The sequence below is a fragment of the Glycine soja genome, chromosome 20, assembly GCF_004193775.1.
Source record: "Glycine soja cultivar W05 chromosome 20, ASM419377v2, whole genome shotgun sequence".
Taxonomy (NCBI): domain Eukaryota; kingdom Viridiplantae; phylum Streptophyta; class Magnoliopsida; order Fabales; family Fabaceae; genus Glycine; species Glycine soja.
The window spans coordinates 28,176,179-28,199,667 of NC_041021.1; the positions used below are offsets into that span (position 1 = coordinate 28,176,179).

General features: G+C 35.2%; 1 protein-coding gene and 1 pseudogene across 1 annotated transcript in view; one reads left to right on the plus strand and one right to left on the minus strand.

Annotated features, from left to right (window-relative positions):
• Positions 1-10,395: 10,395 nt before the first annotated feature.
• LOC114401959 lies at positions 10,396-11,372 on the plus strand (annotated as a pseudogene).
• Positions 11,373-12,685: 1,313 nt separating this feature from the next.
• Positions 12,686-23,489, minus strand: part of LOC114401466 (DNA mismatch repair protein MSH1, mitochondrial-like) — a 40,255-nt gene continuing 29,451 nt past the window's right edge. Inside the window, exons 15-22 of the mRNA XM_028363980.1 lie at positions 18,537-18,710; positions 17,890-18,096; positions 17,534-17,790; positions 17,285-17,428; positions 15,984-16,041; positions 15,096-15,392; positions 13,881-14,594; positions 12,686-13,144 (exon numbers count right to left, since the gene is read on the minus strand). Of these exons, the coding sequence (XP_028219781.1) occupies positions 12,935-13,144; positions 13,881-14,594; positions 15,096-15,392; positions 15,984-16,041; positions 17,285-17,428; positions 17,534-17,790; positions 17,890-18,096; positions 18,537-18,710 (2,061 nt within the window). The 3' untranslated portion in view covers positions 12,686-12,934. The remainder of the gene's footprint in view (positions 13,145-13,880; positions 14,595-15,095; positions 15,393-15,983; positions 16,042-17,284; positions 17,429-17,533; positions 17,791-17,889; positions 18,097-18,536; positions 18,711-23,489) is intronic.

Sequence of the window (23,489 nt, forward strand, 5' to 3'; positions counted from 1 at the left end):
TTGTGACACCCTGTACCCCATACATATATGTACTCATAATAAAATAAATAAGAAATCAAACTTAATTAAAAAAATTTAAAACACATTTGAATATAAGCATTTCAAGAGGGTAGAAGGCTCACATTCACCTTTCTAACATAATAATAAAAATTGTCCAAATAAATAATAAATTCACTTCTGCTCAAAACAAGATCGTCTAAAACTTCATACAATTAATATAGAACCTATACCCTAATGTCACATCCTCTCAGAGCATTGTGTTCCCGTGTCTTCTAGCATCAGGTTCTTCATAATCATCCACCTATTCATCTGCTCTCACGAACATAAGCTTCAAGATCATCACAGGATCCAAACACAAATAGCACACCGGGAGTGAGTTATCACATTCCTAACTAATGAAGAGTAACGAGACAACATGTAGGTATAAATATCATAAAAACAAAATAAAACTTACTTAAACATACCTCACATCATTTCACCACTTTGTCACCCAACATCACATCATAACACAACACGTCTCATTCATTTTCACAACATTCACAACTCAAGGATCAACACACAATATCACCAAGTCAATCAATATCGATCAATACACAAGCATTATGCAACATATACACTAAGACTCAATCCTATATGCAATGTGGTACCATATCAGTGAAAAACCTCGTCGGGCGCCTTGGAGTACATGACAAGACAAACCACACATTAGCAAGTCAGGTCACTCTCACTAGGTAAGATCATAGGGAGACCTGTCAGGGTCACAGTGTTTTGCGAGAATGCTCCAACCATATGGGATTAACATAGGCTTAAAGAAGCACTCAAACCGGGTGACCCCCAAGGCCTACACTCCGAAGATTCCATCAGGGCCTCTCCCTCCTGATTCAGGTCCAACCCAGAAAACATTTTAGCACACAGACTCTATCTATGAACTGTACAAAACACACAACTCCTCAGTTGTTCTCAAAATAGTTTTAACTCATCACCCTTTAAGGGTCTTAGCATTAACTCATCGCCCTTAAAGGGTCTTAGCATTAACTTTTCATTGTTGAGCATGCTTGAATTATTATTTGTGCTTTCTTTTGCATGAGCAAATGAGACTTGATAATAATGCTTGTATGTGTCTTGCATCCTTAATGTTTGTTATACCATAAATCCACTGTTGAGTCATGAGTTATAAGACTAGCCATCTCTATAATTCATGAAGTGCGGTAGGATGTCATGGGAAGCCGTTAGGTGATACAAGGGGTCTTGAAAACTTGATGTGTGTATTAACGTTGTCAAAAACCTTGAACTTGCAGGTGTGTTGCAAATGAGTGTGTTTAATCAATGTGTTAACATGTGTTGACTAATTCTTTTTTTTTTTCTTCTTTGTGTGTGACCATAAGCGTGATTGTTGAAGCTTGTGATTCCTTAAAATACACCCTTAGTGACTGTTCAATTCTTTATTCTTATGTGTATGTTATATACTTGTTATAGGAACCTTATAATTCTATGCATGCTTGTAGTATGGTGTTCTGCCTTAATTACATAGATAGTATGGTTGTTTGTGATTTCTTGTTCTTAGTGATGTTGATACTCTATATTTCGATGACTCATATCGAGATATATTTCATAAATAATAATTTTTTTTATCGTACCTTCTGATTCTAGTTCAACCTATTCTTTGTGTTGCATGCTTAAGTCAAGTAATTTGATTATACTTGCAAACTTGAGTATAATTCATTCTTTGTGTTATAAGCCTACATCAAACATTTGGATTATTGATGTTTCTATCACAATCAAGCGATTGTTGATTTCTCCATATGTGTGTACACTGTGATCATGTTTTCGTTTCTAGAATTCATTTGAAATGTATGTTGTTAATTCTGAATGAGTGGCCCTTCTTGATTTAAAAAAATTATCGTCTCCTAATCAATTGAGTGTTCATCTTGTTACGGGTTTCTCATCTTTCAATCATGTCTTGTTAAACTGCTTGATAATATGTCTTGTTGTTACTTATATTACTAATAGAGAGAGACTTTGCCCTTGTCAATCACGTTAAGATGTTTCGAGAGGAAATACTTGAGTAGGCATGATCCTTGTTACCTGTAGACGAAAGTCAAACTTAGTAAGTCATGTACTTGTGTTCCTTGAGGATATGCTTAGTTACCACTTATGGACGAGATTGAGAATCTTATATGTGTAATACCCATAAAAAATTGTAATCCTAGTTCCTAGGAGATGTCTAGTATAGAGTTGTTTAAGAATATAGAGTAGTTCAAAAAGTTGTGAAGAATAGTTAAGAGGTTTAGTGTGAAACCTTAAGAAGAGTGTAAGGTAGTTAGTAGGATTTTAATTGTTAAGCATGGAAGGGTTCGAGAGTGAGTGTTCTTGCGTAAGGTAGGTGACCTAAAGTATTAGTGATGATAGTTGTATGATTAGCGAGATAAATCTTAGTTCTCTTTACCTTAATATGGGAAAAGTTTGAGGATGCTCTGATAACTACCTAGTACCTATCGTGGCCTCTACATGTACCTGGCCATATCTTAACAAGATCAATGCCTGTGTGTTCGTGGAATGCGTGACAGGATCTCCCACCCTGAGTTAGCTCTTGTTGTGGTTTCGATGATTAGTGTTTAGTATGTTTCCAGCTAAGTTGAATTATGGGGTGTATCTTAAGGTTGTTATAGGCCCTTGGGAATCATGTTTCGTGCTAAGAGTTTTGTATGCATTTTAGTTAGATGATGATGACCCTTAGAGTATGCTATGTCTAAATGAGAGATAACTTTAAATCCTTTTTGGGCAAAAGTTGTTTTGAGATGAAAAAGAAACCTAAGATTAAGATGAGATGCCCTTAACTAGTAGTCGAACCAGAAAGTTATTTTAGGATTCCTTGAATTAACCTTAACCCTTGTAAATATGACTTGAGTAAGTTTAAGTTTTCTGGTGAAATTTCTGTAGGGAGTAGACCTTAAGTTTGAACAAGTTTACAGAAGTAAGAAGTGATCTGTTTTGCTTATTCAGTTAGCACCCAGTTAATATCAGGAGGAAACCTTAAAGTGGAATCGTTACAATTTCTTGAACCTAAGTGAGAGTTATGAGTCAAGTATACAAAAGTGAGGAAGATCGTGTTAAAGGAAGAGGCTTAGACCCGAGGTAGGCAAATCATGTATTCTCGATAGCCATTTGTGGACTAGGATTGGTAGAATGTTGAAGTCTTGAAACATATACTTTCTTTTTTTTAATCATCTCGTGTTTGAGAAAAAGTCTGTCTTGTGGTTAATCATGTTTCCTTGTATCTGTTAGTTCGTTTCAGATTATCATCAGTGTCTCTTATGATATTATCCTACTCCAAATAGTATGTCATTCACATTCTATTATTGTTGAGATGTCACTCTCGTGAAAATACCTAACTTATGAAATACTATCATTCAATAAATGAGGATCTTCGGATTTAGTTGCTAAGTGCATAGGAGTCTTGTGATCGAAGTCACGGTAATGGGCTTCAACTAGGCACATCGCTTGGTATTGAGGACCAGATGTGTAATCTCCTTCTTCTCGATCTTTTGGCAAAGTTTTGGGGACAAAACTTCTTTTAAGGGGGGTGGAATTGTAACATCCCATTTTTCATAAATTAATTTAAAAAGGATTGTTATTTGTAAATAAATAGAGTTTTAGAAAAATGATAAGTTTTTTTATAATCAAATAAATAAGGAGAAATAACTTTATTAATTAAAATAATGGTTTGAGAGAAAATAAAAAAGATATTTTATTTATTCATTTGATAGGGAATAAAATAGAGTTTGTTTTTATAAAATGATAAAAATAAATAAATAGAGTAAATGATAAGTTGTAGGTACCCTAGCTATAAATAGCATGCATTAGGTCAGTTTTCATACTGACGATGCCTCCTCTTTCTCTCAATTTCATTTTCTCATCTCCTTCTCTCAAAACCCTCTCATTTTCTCACATATCATCAAACTTGTTTCAGAAAAATGACGATCTCAGACTCATTCACCGTTAGATCTTCGTGAAATTTGAGCACCAAGTTCGCAACTCAATTCCAAACATTCTCACCGTTTGGAATTTTGAAAGTATTTCAGATTTGCCTATTTCATAAAAATGACGATCTCAGACTCATTCACTGTTGGATCGTCGTGAAATTTGAGCACCAAGTTCGCAACTCAATTCCAAACATTCTCATCGTTGAGAATTTTGAAAATATTTTAGATCTGCCTGTTTTAGAAGAATGATGATCTCAAACTCATTCACCGTTGGATCATCGTGAAATTTGAGCACCCGATTCACAACTCATTTCTGAACATTCACACCGTTGGGAATTTTGAAAATATTTCGAATCCTATAGAAAACCCCTTTTTATCGCAACTTTTTATTTTCCCGCAAAAACCCAAAATTGTCACAGTAAAACTACGAACCAGGACTCATTAATCGTTGGATTGTTGTGAAATTTTGATATGTAGTTCGCGATTCAATTTTGCACAGCTTCACCATTGGAATTTTCGAAATAATATTCAAGGAGAGAGAAAACAGAATCACACAAAGACAATACAAAATGGAGGCTTCAATCTCTTCTCCTTTTCTTTGACGTTTGGGAATCCTATTAGAGCATTCAGAGGAAAAATTGGAGGAATCTCAAGAAACCGCTAGAGATGCCGCTATTGCTGTCACAATGCACATGTGAGCTCGCTTAGAGGTTAGAGGTAAGGGATGAGCTTATCGCAATTGGGGTTAGAATGAACATGTGTAGGGATCCTTAGAGGATTAAATTGGGGTTTATTTTGGAATGTTTATTGAATTATAATTTTTCCTTTAAGATTATAAATACAATATTGTTATGTTTTACGTACCAATTGATGTTCTTATGAGAATTGAGTGATAAATTTGAGTGTTCTTGATGCTTTTATGTTTTGACCTATGATTTTGATATAATTGTGTGAAATTATTTGAAGGGTTTTACTCCCCATGTTGTGATAAACCATTTGTATGAATTATTATATTGATACTATGAAATTGTGATTCAAATTGTGAGTATGTGATAAATTGAACCTGTGATTAAAGGTAAAATACATGTGTGTTGAGTTGTGAGCTACGAACTGTGCAATCACAGAATTGTAAGACCCTTTAAGGGTGACGAGTATTGTGATGGGATAAATTATGGGAACCCGACGAGTTAAAATGATTCTGAAAACAATTGAGTTGTTATGTATATTGCATAGTTCATAGGTAAAGTGTATATAATTCATGAGGTGTAATAACCTATTAAATTGTGATTGAGATCGAGTGTATGTGATAAATTGAGTATGTATGCGATTGAGACATATGTGTACATTGAGTTGTGAACTATGAATTGTACAATCACACGACTATAAGACCCTTTTAAGGGTGACGAGTTAATACTAAGACCCTTTAAGGGCGACGAGTTAGTGCTAAGACCCTTAAAGGGCGACGAATTAAAACTATTTTGAGAACAACTGACAAGTCGTGTGTTTTGTACAGTTCAAAGATTGAGTTTGTGTGCAAAAATGTTTTCTAGGTTGGACCTGAATCAGGAGGGAGAGGCCCTGGCGGACTCTTCGGAGTGTAGGCCTTGGGGGTAAATACACCCGATTTGAGTGCTCCTTTAAGCCTATGTTGATCCCATATGATTGGAGTATTCTCGTAAAATAGCGTGACCCTGACTGGTCTCCCTATGATTTTACCTAGTGAGAGTGACCTGACTTGCTAGTGTGTGGTTTGTCTTGTCATGTACTGTTAGGCGCCCAACGAGATTTTTCACTAACATGGTATCACATTGCATATAGGATTGAGTCTTAGTGTAGATGTTGCATAACGCTTGTGTATTGATCTATATTGATTGACTTGGTGATATTGTGTTTTGACCCTTGAGTACGTGAATGTTGTGAAAATGAATGAGATGTGTTGTGTTGTGATGTGATGTTGGGCGACAAAATGGTGAAATGATGTGAGCTATATTTAAGTAAGTTTTTTTTTGTTTATATGATATTTATACCTACATGTTATCTTGTTTCTCTCCATTAGTTAGGAATATGATAACTCACTCCCTGTGTGTTGTTTGTGTTTGGATCTTGTGATGATCTTGAACTTTGTGTTTGGGGGAGCAGATGACTAGGTGAATTGCTTTAAGGAACCTTGTGCTAAAGGACGTCGGGACACAATGCTATGATAGGATGTGACATTGGGGTATAGGTTTCTATATTAATTGTATGAAGTCTTAGACGACCTTGTTTGTGCCGGGATGACTTTATTATTTATTTGAACAAGTTTGAATATGATGTAAAAGAAAGTGAATGTGAACCTTTTACCCTGTTGAAATGATTTTTTTAAAATGTTTTAAAATTTTTTAATTAATAATAATTTTCTTTTCCTTTTATTAGTACATATATGTATGAGGTAGAGGGTGTCATAGTGTCCAAAGAACATGACCGGTCATTGGAATTTTTTTATTCAATTCATGGATCCAAGAATGAAGAGTGCAAGTCAAAATATTTCCTTTTGATGTAATGCTTCGATAATTTTCACTTCTTAGATGAATCATAATTATAATGATAGTGTGTGATATGCATGTTGTAGCTAATTAAACACACTTTAAACATCAAAATAATGAGATAATCACAGCGTAAAACAAGAACAACATATCAAATCCACTCAAAAAACAAGATTAGTTCATCCAACAAGATTGAATCAAAATAATAAATAAAACAACAAAAAATACTTGAAACAGGTCGCATGCCACAATTTGAGGAACCACCGAAAAGGATGACCTTCTTCAGTGTATGACAATTTGAGTGGTTTCTTGCACTCAAGATCCATTTTTTGTCAAGATCCAACAGTAGAGAGAGTTAGGATCTCCACGATGGAACAATGGGTCTTGCACAAGAACCCTCAAGATCCCAAAAGATGTGACTTGCTTAACGGTAAGGTTGTCAAACTCACGATTCTACGTAAACTCGTGAAGGCCTCATAAACTCGACTCGTGGAATCGACTCATAAACTCATAAGAGTTTACTCAATATACACATGAGGTTAGATTTGAGTTTCCTCACAAAGATGCAACAATAGTATCTCCATGTTTCTATTATCTAAATCTGAATTTAATTCCGTCCAAAACCTGGAAGCCATACTCCAATACTAAAAGACATTTTGCCACTCAACAGCTTCCACATGGCATCATGGCATCACCCCACATGTCACGTGTTGATGGAGCCGTGGACATCTTATCCCATCTATCCTCGACACAAACAATCATTACCCCCACAATCCACAAAGAGAAAAAGGTGTGTGAGAAGCTCAATCATGATCGTAGATCAGGACACTCAACTAACCTTTTTCATTCATATTTAAAAACTTTTAGCCAAGGTATCCAACTCCAACAGTTTTTCTACTTTCATTTACGTCTACACTTCACTTTCTTTTTTTTTCTTTCTCTGCCACCCCATCTCACCAGAAACACAAACAAAACCCTTTCATTCATTACTCCATCTCCCTTCTAACAAAGAAACATAATAACTTTTTCAATTCATTTATTCTAATATTCTAATCCTTGCCTCTTCATTTCACAATTGACATAGTTGTTTTATTCATTTATTATTTACTTGACTTTATTTTTTACTTCTAATCCGGACACAAGCATAATCATTTTTATCTCACACGACGCCCTCGTTCCAATAGTGATCGCGACACTATGCTTAGCATGAAGCTTCACATAATCGGTGCCACCGTCATCCATCGTCGCTGGCATGCCACGTCATAGAACTAATTTTGCCACAATGATATAAATATATTCTTTCTCTTCTTCATGCATCCTTTTCTGTTGCATGTCCGCCATTTTCGACCAATCTCACTAGTGAAACCCTCGTTCACGGACTTCGCCGTGCCGCCTCTCCCAGCCGCCGTCGTGACATACTATTACGGTGTTGTCTATGGTGTGGAGTAGAATCGCCGACACAGTAACAAAACTATGATTGTAAAGAGTTTACTCCGAGCCTACCAAAAAAACGATTCTATGTGCGATTCAACTCATAAGGGATCTACAAGCTTGTAAAATTGTGTGATTTTACGATTTAAAACTATAGTTTGATAACCACACTTAACAGATTTGGGAGGGAAGCAACAAGAAAAAGATGCAAAAGAAGAATAAAGCACTAGAATGAATCAAAATAAAACAAGAACAACAGATCAAATCCACTCAAAAAACAAGATTAGTTCATCTAAAAAGATTGAATCAAAATAATAAATAAAACAACAGAAAAATACCCAAAACGGGTTGCATTCCATAATCTGAGGAACCACTAGAAAGGATGACCTTGTTCAGTATATGGATTCGTTGCATCGACGAAGGTGTGTCGATTTGGTAGCAATGTTGCATCATGCTTCACCCTGGGGAAGAGTAAGGGGAGGCACAAATGACGAGCAAAAGGAGAGAGGAAGGGAAGGGGAGGGAAGAGAAAAAAAAAGGAAAGGGAGAGGGGAAGAGGAATGGTCCGCAAAGAGAGGAAGAGAAAAAATAGAAAGGGAAGAGGGGAAGAGGAAAGGTCACCCCAAGAGGGGAAGAGAAAAAAGGGAAGGGGAGAGGGGAAGCCAACAGTCTGATTGGGGAAAAAGGTGAGGATAAGGGTGAAGAAAAAAAATTAAAAAGTAAAATTGAACGTTGAAATGAACGTTGGAGCACTGAGCATTAGGGTTCAAAAAAATTGTTGTTTCCTTTCAGTCTATTTACAATGGACTATATTTTAAAAAAATATATATTTTGCAACCTATAAATTGAGCACATGTTGTTCATATTGTGCACACCAATTCTCCTTATCATCCTTTATTTCTCAATCTCTTATTTGCAATCTCAATCTCTTGTTTTAGTTTCATTATTAATAGATCCAAATCAATATAATTTCCTCATTTGAACAAAAATTCTCAAAATCCTGCTTCATTTTTACCTTACTCGCCACCATCACCACCAATGAATTTTATGCAAAATAATGAAACCCCTTCCATTGAAAATTCTCAAAATCCTCCTCCATTTTTCCCCTACTTGTCATCACCACCACCAATGAATTTTATGCAAAATAACCAAACCCTTCCACTGAAAATTAAATTCCTCTCAAACTTTTCCTTCAATGCTACAAACACAATTCTTACATGTTTGTAAGCCTCTCAATAGTTCTAGTGGTACACAAACTCCTTCCAATGATGACAATGAAACACAATTTCCACAATTTTATACTCAAATTGGGCTAGAAAACATCACATTGGAATGAGGAGAGTATTCTACAAAAAAAAGTCACAAGTTTTCTTTTCTATTGAAGAGGATACACATCTTATTGGTTCATGACTTAATGTTTCAATGGATCCAATTGTTGGTGATGGTCAAGCAAGAAATCATTTTTGGATGAGAGTAACAAAAAATTACAACAACTTTCTAGGGGAACTACACGAAAGAGCAATGAATCAATTAAAATCACGATGGCAAAAAAATAATATGGGCGTGCAAAAGTTCAAGGGTCATTACAAGCAAGCAATATCATTGAAGAAAAGTGGTTACACGGATAATGATGTCATGCTTCATGCATATGCCATTTGGAAGGAAGACGAAGGAAGCAATTTTGGTTTGGAGCATGCTTGGAGACTTATGAAATATTGACTGAAATGGTTAGACCAGTTTACTAAAAATGACTCTAAAAGGACGAAGAATTCCACATCTGGGCATATTCATCGTCATCTAATCTAGAAACACTAGTAGAAGATTATGAAGATGACACATCGTTTCCAATTGTCCATCTAACGGGTCAAAAGACAACCAAAAGGAAGAGCAAGGGGAAAGGAGTAGGAACATCTACCAATCATGTGGACTTTACTGGTGTGGAGGAAGCAATGAGAGAAAGTAATGTTCTCAATGCTAGCCTAGCAATCTTAAGAGAGAAAGAATTGAAAAATGAGTACTACGAGATTCTAATGAAGGACACATCTACAATGTTTGAAAGTCAACTCCAAGACCATCATGCCTTTTGTAAAATAGTTAGGCGTAAACCAAGTATTTGGTATTAATTTATTAGGTAGTTTTAATTTGTTGTAATCATCTTTTAATTTTTATTTTTAAGAATCGTGTTTAATTTTTTTTTGATAAAAAATTTTAACCGTCTTTTTGTTTGTTCAACTTTAAAATTTTTAATTGTGTTATGAAACCAGTCGTTGCATAAGTAGTCGTTATAAAAATAGTTGTTGCAAAACTAATTGTTGGATAATTTGTTATTTAATTGTTTTATTTTCATTCATTCTTATATGTCTTCTTCAACAATTTTGTTCTTTCACTCGTTTATGCAATCAATCATTCATACAATGGATCCAAATAATGACTTAAAAAAAGTTTGAAAATAAATTGTTTATGAAACATTTGATGAAAATAGTGATGAACAAATCATGAGCTACTTACGTGCGATGCAACAACAAGGCAACAACAGTCAACAAAGAAGGCCTAGAAGAGTGATTAATCGCAATTGTGAAGATGAACATCTACGGTTGATGATTGACTACTTCTCAGAAAATTCGATATACACAGAGACTCAATTCCAATGTAGGTTTCGAATGTGGCGACAATTGTTCATTCGAATTTTCAACGCTCTTAGTAATCACGATGAGTATTTCCAAATGAGATCTATTGCTATTGGTAGAATGGGTCTCTCACCATTGCAAAAGTGCACTGCAGCTATTCGTATATTGGCATACAAATCACTTGTCGATTGTGTGGATGAGTACATTAGAATTGGTGAATGTACTACAACTCAATGCTTACAAAAATTTGTAAGAGGTGTCAATGAGATATTTGGTCTGAGTATTTGAGAAGGCCCAACAACAATGACATCAATCGCGTACTACAAATTGGAGATGCACGAGGGTTTCCAGGTATGTTAGGTTCTATTGATTGCATGCATTGAGAGTGGAAAAATTGTCTTGTTGCATTATGGGGTCAATATCATAGAGGTGATCATCACAAACTCACAATAATACTTGAAGTTGTTGCTTCACAAGACTTGTGGATTTGACATGCTTATTTTGGAATTGTAGGTTCAAACAGTGACATCAATGTGTTAAACCAATCACCTATGTTTGATGATGTTTTGCAAGGTCGAGCTCTTCCAGTACAATTTACAATTAATGGGACTCCATATAATATGTGGTACTATCTTGTATATGGTATTTATCCTGATTGGGCCATATTTGTGAAGAACAATCCAATGCCACAAGGTCCCAAAAGAAAATTATTTACAAAATGTCAAGAAGCATCGAGAAAGGATGTGAAACGAGTATTTGATGTGTTCAAATCTCAATTCGCAATTATATGTTATCCATCATATGCCTAAAACATGGATACAATAAAGGATTGAATGCTGGCATGCATTATGTTGCATAACATGATGTCAAAGAAGAACGCGATACATTTAATGGTAATGCTGATGTTGATTATGATCGCGTAAACAATAACATTTCAAATGTTAAAGTATCTCGTTATGTTCATCCCGATTTTGCTACATACTTACAAACAAGACACATTATACATACAAGAAAAATTCATCAACAACTTTAAGCAAACTTAGCGAAACATATTTGAGAACGTTATAGTCACAACAATAATGAAATTTATTTTTTCTTGGGCTCTAATGTGCTACACTTTTTTTATTATCAAATTTATGTATTTTTCATTTGTTTAATATTTTGTCATAAATAAAAATTAAATTTATGCTCATTTTTCTATTTCTTAATGTATATAATTTTTTTCTTACATGTTTTATTAATTAAATTTAATTACATAATTAAGTATATTTAATTTAATAAAAATTTAAATAAAATATTAAAAAGTGAGGTCCATGTAAGACCTACTAAAAGTTATCTAAGATCCTAAAACAAGATCTACCACTAAAGGAAAAATAAGAGATATCTTCAATCCTATATGACATTGTGAGATCCATCAAAAAATGGTCTAAAATCCTAATTTAAAATCTACCATTAAGATTGTTCTTAGGAACTCAATACAAACATAATATTTACTAATTTATCAAGGACCTAAAACATAATATCTATCAAGGACCGAAGGCAATATGCTGGCCATGTTTTTCATACTTCCGTGTTGCGCTTTTAAATTTTCAAACAAAAGGACATAAGTTTTTTAAATTTAAAGTCTAAGAACATAGAATACAAGTTCTTAATGTGAAATAAAATCAAAATCAGTAAAGATCAACATATTCATATAATCTTTAATCAAATGTACATGTGAGCCATGATTCCTTGTTAAAATAAACCTTCTCAAAATAATATCCACATAGCCATTGCTGGAAGACTTAACATAATCTAGCATGAATGTCCAGGTCAACTAACCACAATGCTATGTATTTTTCAGAAGCAAGTGCAAAACATGATCAAACTCCACTTAAAAACCGATTATTAGCAACTCAATAATGTGAAGATAGTCCGGTGCATTACTAGTAGTATATTTGTTTATTTATACTTGTATATTCTCTCAATAGGAGCCACAGTGCAGTCCAATTAAAGAGTCCAAATGTGTTCTAACATTTGAAAGAAACCACATGAACTGACATTTTTACCATGAGTGCTCGATCCTAGCAAGCTGTATTGGGGAATATCATTTTGAGTATGTTGGATGGGGAGGGGAGTCCACTTTAAGAATAGAACATAGAGCTTTTTTATTTGCAAGCTAATGAACAATCATTTGCACATTTACAGATGTAGACACAACGCAGCTGCAGCAACTAATTCTAACAAAAATGCTGCAGACGTTACTTCCTAAACTTCATTATCATCAATCAATATGCGCACGTGTGCGCATGAAGACAATTAAAGTCATTAAGCTGTACAAAACTGGACAAAAACAAAGTTAAGGTAGAAATCATCAATGTCTATTAACTAGTTATGCATACAGGTTGGAAGTGCCAAAATTCCTATGTTTACCATCAGCTGTATTGGTCAGTTGGAAGCCTCGACTAGAAAGCTGGTTGATGAGCAAAGATTCTAATTGGCATGCCAAGCTTTTTCCAGGGACAAGAAAATAAAGAAACGATGCATCATGCATTCCTTCCTTCAATCGATGTGCTCGGACACGACCCTCAAGATCATCAGTCTATTAATAGTTCATCCCAACAAGAAAGAGATCAATCAATTGACAATCATTCACAAACAAAGGACTGCATAAAATCATCATAGCATATAGGTTCCCATTATTGTGCTAAAAGGCATGACAAATAAAATGTTATGAAAAATCAAGATACAAGCACATCATGAAGAGGATAGAAAAATGTGGGTCCCATTTTATTTGATCATCCGTGTTTTTAAATGATCTCTCAAGTGAGATACTCATGTGAGAGAACCCAGATTTCATCCTAACAAGTAGAAATATGAAGCTAATTCATTGACACATGAATTACCATGGAGTATCTATTAAATACTGCTTTTAGGCCTAAAACAGTTACTTTTAGCCTTTAGGCGTCCCAACTTGGTGTTGAACCAATTATGTTATCTACCAAATTGATAGAATTGGAAACAAAATGCGTTGGCATTATTATTTATTCCTGTATTAATTAGGGATCTCTACCCCTTTGTCTTATTCAATAATCAACATTAAATATAAGTAAATTTTGTCTACGTTGTGTCATGTTTTTTTGTCTTGCTTTGTACTATCACTCCAATATAATGAAAGAAATAAAATTGTTGGAATTAGTGGTAGAATCCCTAATTAGTAACTGATTAGGCATAGAATCAGCAATTACATTTATGTGTATTTATTATAAATATATTATATATACAGATGTATGTAGATTAATTCAAATTATGAAAACATACTAAAAGTTGAGATTTACCTCTCCAACATAGAGTTTTTTATCTGGTCTGAACATCACATAGACACTTGAAGAACCTACAACTGACGGAGGTGGCTGCTCCCTTGTCCTGATTTGGAGACATTTTATCCCAGTAAGCTCTAATGCAATCTTTTTGCTTTTTTGTTCCATTATGTGGTCCTGGCATATCACAGTGACAGCACTCTCAACTTCCTCGCGTAAAACTTCCGTTTGATTAGCTCCTGATAAGAACCTCTTTGAAGGAAGATGTGTTCCATTCAAATTACTGACATTGATATAAGTAGAATACTTTTTTTCATTTGAGGATTTTTCTGCAGAAAGCAGTTCCTTTTCCTTAGCATAAACTGACTGATAAATATATTCAGCTCTTCTGATAATAAGCTCAGGAACTCCTTCTCTCCTGGCAGTTTCAAAAGCAAGACTTTCTCTACAAACTCCATCCGTTAGCTTCCAGGTAGGAATTGTTTGTCCATCAATGGATGTTGTGCCCATTGCTTTGTGCACAGTGTTGTTTATGTTTAGGTGTAAAGTAAATATTCCATGTAAGTGAGTGGATACGATACCCAAACACCCAATTCTATCAAGAGTTTCAATGATACTACCAGCAATACAAGTGCCCTTGGCTGTTTCTGTTCCTCGACAAATTTCATCAATAAGTACAAGGCTCTTTTTGGTGGTTCCACCAATGATGGATCGAAGTTCTGACATTTCCACCTGAAACAAATATTAAGAAGGATGAAATATTCAAGGCAATTAATAAAATTGTAATTTATAAAGCAATTGACAAATATTTAATTTTATGGACAATTATGTTAACTCCCCTACCTAGGGCTTGTTAATTCCATAAAGCCACAGGCAACTATTCTGATAGGTATCAGCAAAAATAATGTGACAAGAAACCAAGAGAGAAGGAAAGAAAAATTAATTTGTATTGCAGAAAGAAAGACCACCATGTCTTGGAAGTCACAAAGCAATCCTCTTTAAAATCTAAGTTCCCAAGTTCTATTGGGAAGAAGCTTTAGTTGTTGCATGCTTAATAAGCAGGTTACCCACTTGTGTACTTAATGGAATTAGTTTCGTTCAGGTTATGGCCCCGTTCTTTCCTTTTGTCCAAATTATGAACACTCTTTAGTGTCATGTGTTTGGGTGTAATCAATATTATATAATATCTCACTATGGATGAACATAATAGAAAAGAATGAACTAATAGGAAACCTGAAAGGAACTCTTTTTATCAGCTGGACTATCATATGAATTCATATGTAGCATGATGGAGTCAAAATAAGGAATATGGGCTGATTCGGCAGGAACCATGAGTCCACAAATTCCAAGTAGTGCAGCAGCACAAATTGACCGCAGTAAACTTGATTTCCCACCACCATTTGGTCCTGTCAAAAGAAATAATGATTGCATATCAACATCGTTACGCACAACACCTTCTGCTACGTGGAGCCAATAAGGTAATAAACCAACTATCTTCATCCCATGGATTTTGTTCAATGACTTCACATCCTGCAACAACAATTTAACATGTAGTCATCACATTATTGGAGATTCAAGTTTATTTACTACTCTAACACTAAGAGTCTAGCACTATCAAAGAGGCATTAAAAGATAAGAATCGAGTTCAAGCCATGAATAAGAACATAAGCATTGGAGAAGAATGGACATGGGAGGTTATTGAAATACTAGGTGGCAAAAGGTCAGTCATGTGTAGATGGATATACACTTGATATATCGGACTAATGGTACACTCGTTTGATATAAAGCCAGGCAAGGAGTTCCAACAATTTGATGTTTAAAATGCCTTCCTTCATGAGACTAGGAATATTGAACATGTTATTTCTTATTACACATATAATAATATGCTCCATAGTGTAATTGACAACAGATTCAATTATGCCTTGTTTTCTCTTCCTTTCAACAGTAACTACTTGCCCAGTTTAAGAGCTATAGGTAGGCAACGATCTGTCCTAATAAATTAAAATAACAGATTAGTACAAAATAAAAATGGAAATAATGAAACAATAGACAATAACTTCCAACATAAGCATTACTCGTTGATCAAAATATAAACAGCACTATTACGTTATTATATATTACCTCAAACCCAAGGGATTCTACAAGTGTGGGAAAGACCCATCTCCTTCTTCTCCCTTCACTGCAAGACATCAACAAACAAAATTAGTATAATACAACTTCCAAGACCGCAAGAGAACATAAATGATTTCATCATTTCAGTAAGATAAAACATTGATGTGACATTCTACAACCCCAAATTTCTCACTTGTTTACAAAAGTGTAGGTGAGACTTTTTATTGTAATATTTGTCAATTTGCAAAGCACCATCATGCAACATTTCTTCTTAGTAATAATAAGAGTCTTGAATCTTTTGACCTAGTTCATTAAGATGTGTGGGAACCAATTACTAGCTTTATATATGGCGCTTCCATCCTATGTGTCAATTGTGCACGCGTATGGACACAGTTTAATATTGTTTTCATCGCTTTGATCAGCACTTTGTGTCTAATCACTTCTATAAGTAGCAAGATGCAAACACAATCTCACCTCACTACTTCTAGTTACTTTACCTTGGCACTTTACTAGACCACCATTACCATCCTACGGTGTTTGTTCAACATATCATTCAACTACACCAGTCAATAGTGTGCCTCCACTGGCTTTCTTGGCAACTCAATATCCATCATCTAGATCTGGCCAACAATATCTAGCAGCATCATGGTCCTTTGACCCCACAACCATGGTTCCCTGACTCTGGTACTTTGCACCATACACTGCTGATCCTCACAATTTAGTCCAAAGAGTTCCTCTGAATGGTTCAGATTGCATGTTAATGGGAAACCACCAAGGTCTATCAATCGCATTTGTTGGTTCTTCACACTTGTCTTTACCTTTTGACTTTCACATTGTATTCACTTTCAATAATTTACTGCTAGTACTTTCAATCAACAAGAACCTTGTATCTGCTAAAAAATTAGGGAGGATAATGGTGTGTATTGAGTCTCACCCATCCGTTCACTAGCTTCCATAGATAGCTTATCCAAATCCCCAAACTTTAGGGATTGATTCTGCTGTCCATGTGTATATATATTATAAAAATCATGTAACACAATACATAATTCTCATTATTCTGATTCAAGTTTTCCAATAACTTAAAATCAATCACAAAACCATGTTTCAACCAAAGGCACTACAAAGCAAATAAGCGAATAGCCATTAAAAAATATCTAATCAAATTAAAATTTAATTGACAAATCGATGGCAAAGATAACAACTTGTAGCTTAAACAAAACCATACAAGGTAGTAAAAAAATCAATGAACCACAAAATAAATATCACTGCATTTTATCCATAAAAATAAACAATTACAGATGTTTACAAACCTTGCATGAGCAAATAAAGCTTTGGCAATAACAAGCAACGTGGAAGAAAAGACAAGGATGTTTATATTGTATTGCAATTCAGCAGCAAGTCCCCTTAAAATTTCCAAAACTCTTTCTTTTGCCTTGCCATTTGCTTCATGGTACCTGAAACAAATAAATTTATCAACATACATGAATAAGAAAAGAGAAAGACAAGTGTTTGACGAACAACGACAACATAGTATTGCACAGGTTTTATAAAAAACACACCTTGTTAATGCAGCCTCCACCTTTAGTGTGGTAAACCATTCCTCCCCTGCCTTTTTTCCTTTAGAATCTAAAGCATGGCTAAGCTGTTTAATTTGTTCCTCTCCAGGGCTACCAGCCCACAAATTCGGAGTAAAGCGTTTGCCTTTGAACCAAACTGCCTCATGCTCCCGAGCATAAGATATCTCTCCCTTAGGACCTCCAAGTGGGGATACAGTAGCCTTTATTCTAGAAAGAATAGGAACAAAATCTTCAGTGACCTGCAATGTTGGGACAGCATTAATGAAACATAAAGAAGTCTCTCTAAACATACTTCACATGCAAACAACTGTAGGCAAGGTTTGGATACAGAGACCTACTGCTATATGCAAGGCTTCAGCTGCTTTTTCCACAGCAGTAAATACATCATCTATGTGGATTCTTTTTATTCGGCCTTTCCATTTAGACTCTATATCCTCAAAAAATTCATGAGGAATAAGAGAGAAAGAGTTGATTTTCTGATCATTCCCACCATCCAGAGAGATTATATCACCAATCTTAGTAGATGCAACTTCACATCCAGCAACCTGAAAAATAAATAGCATTAAGGACATCTACAACCAAAAGAGAAATGACTGAAGCATTATTATTTCAATAGTGCCTGAAATTCTAAGGGAACTCCAGAAAAATGCAATATCAAAATACATTAAATCAACAGATTTAAAACTAACTGTAAATGTACTTTAAAAAAAACCCAAGGAGAATAAAAACTACAAGTTGTACAGACAAAGTTACAAAACATCATGTTACACGTTTACATTTGTGTTAGAAACTGGGCATAATTAGGACATGTAAAGTTAGCCAACTATATTTATATGATAGCAGTAAATTAGCTAGTGAATATCTATAAGAGATAGGTGCACAAGCCTAGACATTCTATTTCATTAGAATACTGCTTCATGATTTAACAGTCCTCGGAATGCATCAAGTTTAAGTGTGCATGCAGAAGGGCCAACTTGGCACTCACCAAGGTTTCAAAGTCAATTTCTAGCCCCGTTGCCACCCATGTGGGGTCAATTAAATGTTTTAATATGTCATTGAGCTCAGAGGTTTTGTTCATCAGCAAAATTTCATCAAGTACATTCTTTATTCTACAAAATTCCATATGATTGACCTCCCTCCATTCAAGTAGCTTTACAAGCTGCACAAATACAGTGAATAATCAGACAGGAAAATGCAAGTGCATAAGAAAACAACCAAATGATTAATGTCAAAAAAAGTCTAAAATGACAAAGATATTGAAAATATAGAGTAGAAAATTTTTGTCCCACTATGAATATTTGACTATATGTAAGAGATAGAAATAAGGATTAATTCAATAGGTGTACCACTGGTACTGGTTTTATTATTAATAATATATATTTTCAGCCTTCCAAAAAAAAAATTCAATAGGTGTACACTAATCTAGGACTAAAACTCGAGATATTCTATTAATTGGCAATGAACTAAAAAAAAGGAAAGAATACACGAAGGATCCTAAAATAATACTCCATCTTGTCCTTTTTATAAGAAACAAATGAGTCTATTACTTTGGTCTTAATAATAAGAAACATCGACCCATTTTAAGATGAATTACTTGCTAAATTTCTTTTAAACCCTTCATTTATTGTGAAAGATGTTCATTCATTCTCCATGCAAGTGGATGCATTTATTGACCTATTAACAAAACAAGCACATTCATAGGTGGAAAAAACATCACCCTTGGAATTATGAGTAGTGTCATTAAATATTACCCTACTTTCTATGGGTGTTTCTGGAATAAAAATTAAATTTATGATATTATTAATTAAATTAACTAACTTACCTACTTTTATTGGTCTTGATGAATTGGTTATTTGTTTCTTATACAAAGGACTAGCGGGAGTACAACAACAAAGCCTTATCCTACTAGGTGAGGTCGGCTACATGGTTCACACGCTACCATTTGGCACAGTTAAAAACCAAAGTCACTGAAATATTATTAAGTCTAAGATCTACCTTGATGATTTCCTCCAAAGTCCTTTTCGGTCTCCCCTTCTCCTTCTCCCCTAGATAAAAATCATGCAAACTACTCTTTTAATTGGTGCCTTTTGTGGCCTTCTTTGTACATGCACAAACCACCTTAACCGATTTTCTATCATTTTTTCCTTAGTTGGTGTGCTACACCAATCTTCTCTCGTATAACGTCATTTCGTATTCTATCTTTTCTTGTATGACCACGCATCCATCTTAACATTCTCATTTCTACTACTCCACTCTTCTCTCATGTTGTCCCTTTAAAGCACAACATTCACTACTATATAGTATAGTTAGGCATATAGTTGTACGATAAAACTTGCCTTTGAGTTTGGTAAACACTTTGCGATCACAAATAACTCCCAATGCTTTACTCCATTTAAGTCATCCCCCTTGTATCCTATGAGGGACATCCTCGTTAATTTCACCATCATCTTGTATGATTGATCTCTGGTATTTAAACTTAGAAACCTGTGGTATGACATCTTCTCTCAATTTTACTTCCAAGCCAAAATCCTCTTGTCTCTTGCTAAAAGTGCAGTGCATATACTCTATCTTACTCCTACTTAAGCGAAAACCCTTAGTTTCCAAAGTCTTCCTCCATAGTTCAAGCTTGTTAATTGCTTCCCTTGATTAAGACTATATCATCCGCAAAAAGCATGCAATATGGGATAATCTTTTGTATGTCCTTGATAAGTACATCCAAGACTAGGTGAAACAAGTAAGGACTTAAAGCTGAGCCTTGATGTAATCCAATCACAATTGGAAAGTCCTTATTTCACCTCAAGGAGTTCTCACATTAGTAGTCACCCCATCATACATGTCTTGTATAGCTCGGATATAAGCCATGTGTACGTCTTTTTTCTCCAAAGTCTTCCACAACGTATCTCTTGGGACACGATCATAAGCTTTTTCCAAGTCAAGAGAAACCATGCGTTAGGATATAAGTAGAAGGGAAAGTCAATTAGCATAGTTAGACTATTAATAAGTTAGTTACTACAGTTAGGATATTGATTAGTTGGTTAAGTGGTTAGTTAGTTAGATGGAGGGGTTTGTTAGATATAAATAGGGGAAGAAAGATAGGAGAATGGGAGATCTTATCATTGGTAGATTGAGCATTAGCTCTTTGTGAAAGGAGAAATTTTTTGTGAAGGGAAAACCCTTGGACAAGAGTTTGCTGTTATTTTCTATTTTTTTCTTACTAGTCAATAAAATCCTTTATTTTCTTTCTCATTTCAATTATTGGTTCCTGACAATTGGTCCGACCTGCCAAATCCGAGTTTCACAATGGAGAGCAAAGTGAGCTTTTTGGAGAAATTGGCCAGCAAGCATGGAAAGGCGATTATAGACCTATAAACAGGCATGGATCTCATACAAGAAATATTGTTGGACATGAGGCAAATCAAGGAATTACTTCTTGAATTCAAGAAAGGAAAGACGCCTTCAGATGGTGGGGAATACTCGATCAACAATGACAAGAAGCCGGAAGGGGAGAATAGTGACAATAACGGGTCTAGCGAGGACAATGAGAACGAGGAACCCAACTCTTGTGGGCTGCACCATCATTCTTAAAAAATCAGCATTTCAGAGTTGAAGCATGGACAACTAAAAAGTTCAGAAAACATTATTAAGGTTAAAAGGGAGGAAAACATGGAGGAGGAGGAGGAGCCCTCTAAAATCAAGATCAAGAAAACCATTGAGGAAATTAAAGAGATCAAGCAGATGCTACTATTGCTGATCTAGAAAAAGGGCATCAGGCTTGAGTTCGAAAAAGAGGACAAACAACCCATGCAGACAGTACTGTCTTTGCAATTGGGTGTGTGGGTAACAAAGTCACAGCAAGAATATGATTCAGCAAAAGCCCTTGAGGGTTCTTCCAATGAGAGAATTGGCACCCACTGTGGGGAGCAGCTTGGTGTCAAAGACAAAGACTTGAAAACCATTGATGTTGAGGTAGTGAAGGAGATCAGGGTGGAAGAGGCTGTGAATTTGCAGCAAAAAATGCAAGAACAAGAAGGGTTTTCTCAATTATCATCAAAGAATCTCAATCTTGGGTAGTAAATATCATAGAAATTGAGGGTGGTAATGGCTTCATTATGAAACCCACAACCATGGAAATTGGGATTGTATGGAGACTGATTGCACCTACACCAGCACCAAACCCGCCGGATGCAAGCTCACATATGACCCTTAATGGGTTGTCATCAGCAGAGCTACATCTTCTCAATGAGAGGTATGGGTCTTCTTTGTTGACAAAGCTAAGGAATCTTGGCATGTCAACCAAACCACTAGACACCAACCCACTTGCAACAACTAGTAAATCATCGTGTGAGATGCTAAGGGCAATAGAGTCACTACAAGGAAACTAAAACTACTTTGCAGTAGTTCACAATGAGAAGAGAAATCCAAAGCTAGACGCTACTCATTTGGAAAAGGCCAAAGAACTTTATACCAGAGTTCTGATTCAGCATTGTTCTAATTTATATGTTACCAATGGTAATGAGGTAGTCTTAGTGGAAAACGACCATTTTGATGTGCAAAGGAGATCGTTACACAGGTTCAAGAAGCTGCCAGTGGTAGTGTTTATGTCTAGATGCCTGATGTGAGGATAAATTTGGCGCATGTTTATTTTTCTCAGGGTAATTTTACTTTGGCTGTGAAAATATATCAAAACTGCTTGCAGAATTTTTATTATAACACAGACTCTCAAATACTTCTATATTTAGCTTGTACACATTATGATGTTGATCAGTGGCAAGATTGTATAAAAACTCTACTAAGAACCATCCATTTGGCACCCTCGAACTATACTTTAAGGTTTGATGCAGGGGTTGCAATGCAAAAGTTTTCAGCATCGACACTAAAAAAGGCAAAAAGGACTGCAGACGAGGTGAGAGCAACTGTTGCTGAGCTGCAAAATGTCGTTCGTGTATTTAGTGAATTGTTTGCTGCTTCCAACCTACATACTCATGTGTTTGATGAGAAGAAAATTGACACTCATGTTGGATACAGCAATCACTTACTTTCGGCTACTAAAGTTCATCTTGAAACAGCTTAGGTCGTCTCAGCTCAGCTCAGCTCAGCATGAAGAGCAGCAAGTACGACATTGAGAAGAACTTGTTCATCAAGTTGCATTGGCTGAGGATGCCCAGCGAAAGACTGAAAAGCAAAGGAAATTTCAGATGGAAAGGAGAAAACTTGAGGAAGTGTGTCATTTCAGTTTTCAAATTTCAACCTTGAGGACAAAGTTGAGTTTTAGGAGGGGTGTATTGTTAGGATACAAGGAGAAGGGAAAGTTAGTTAACATAATTAGACTATTAATAAGTTAGTTACTATAGTTAGGATATTATAGAGGGGTTTATTAGATATAAATAGGGGAAGAAGAAGGATAGGAGAGAGGGAGATCTTATCATTTGTAGATTGAGCATTAGTTCTTTGTGAAGGAGAAATCCTTCTTTGTGAAACCCTTGAAGGAGAGTTTTCTCTCCTATTTTTTGTTCTTTTCTTACTAGTCAATAAAATTCTTTCTTTTTTTTCTCATTTCAATTCTTGGTTCCTAACAATATGTAAGTCTCTTTTCTTACTTTTGTACTTTTCCATCAACTTCCATATAAAAAAAATGACTTCTGTCATAGACCTCCATGTCATAAAACCAAATTCGTTCTCGGCAATCGTTGTTTCTTCTCTTAATCTATGCTCTATCACCTTTTCCCATAACTTCATAGTGTGACTCATAAGTTTTATATCTTTGTAGTTAGCACAATTTTGGATATCTCCTTTGTTATTAAAAATTGGGACCAAAGTACCTTCCTCCACTCATCTGGCATCTTCTTAGATCTCAAAATCTCATTGAAAAGCATAGGGAGCCAAATGAAACCTTGTTCTCCCATCCACATCCAAACTTCAACAGGGATATCATCTAGAC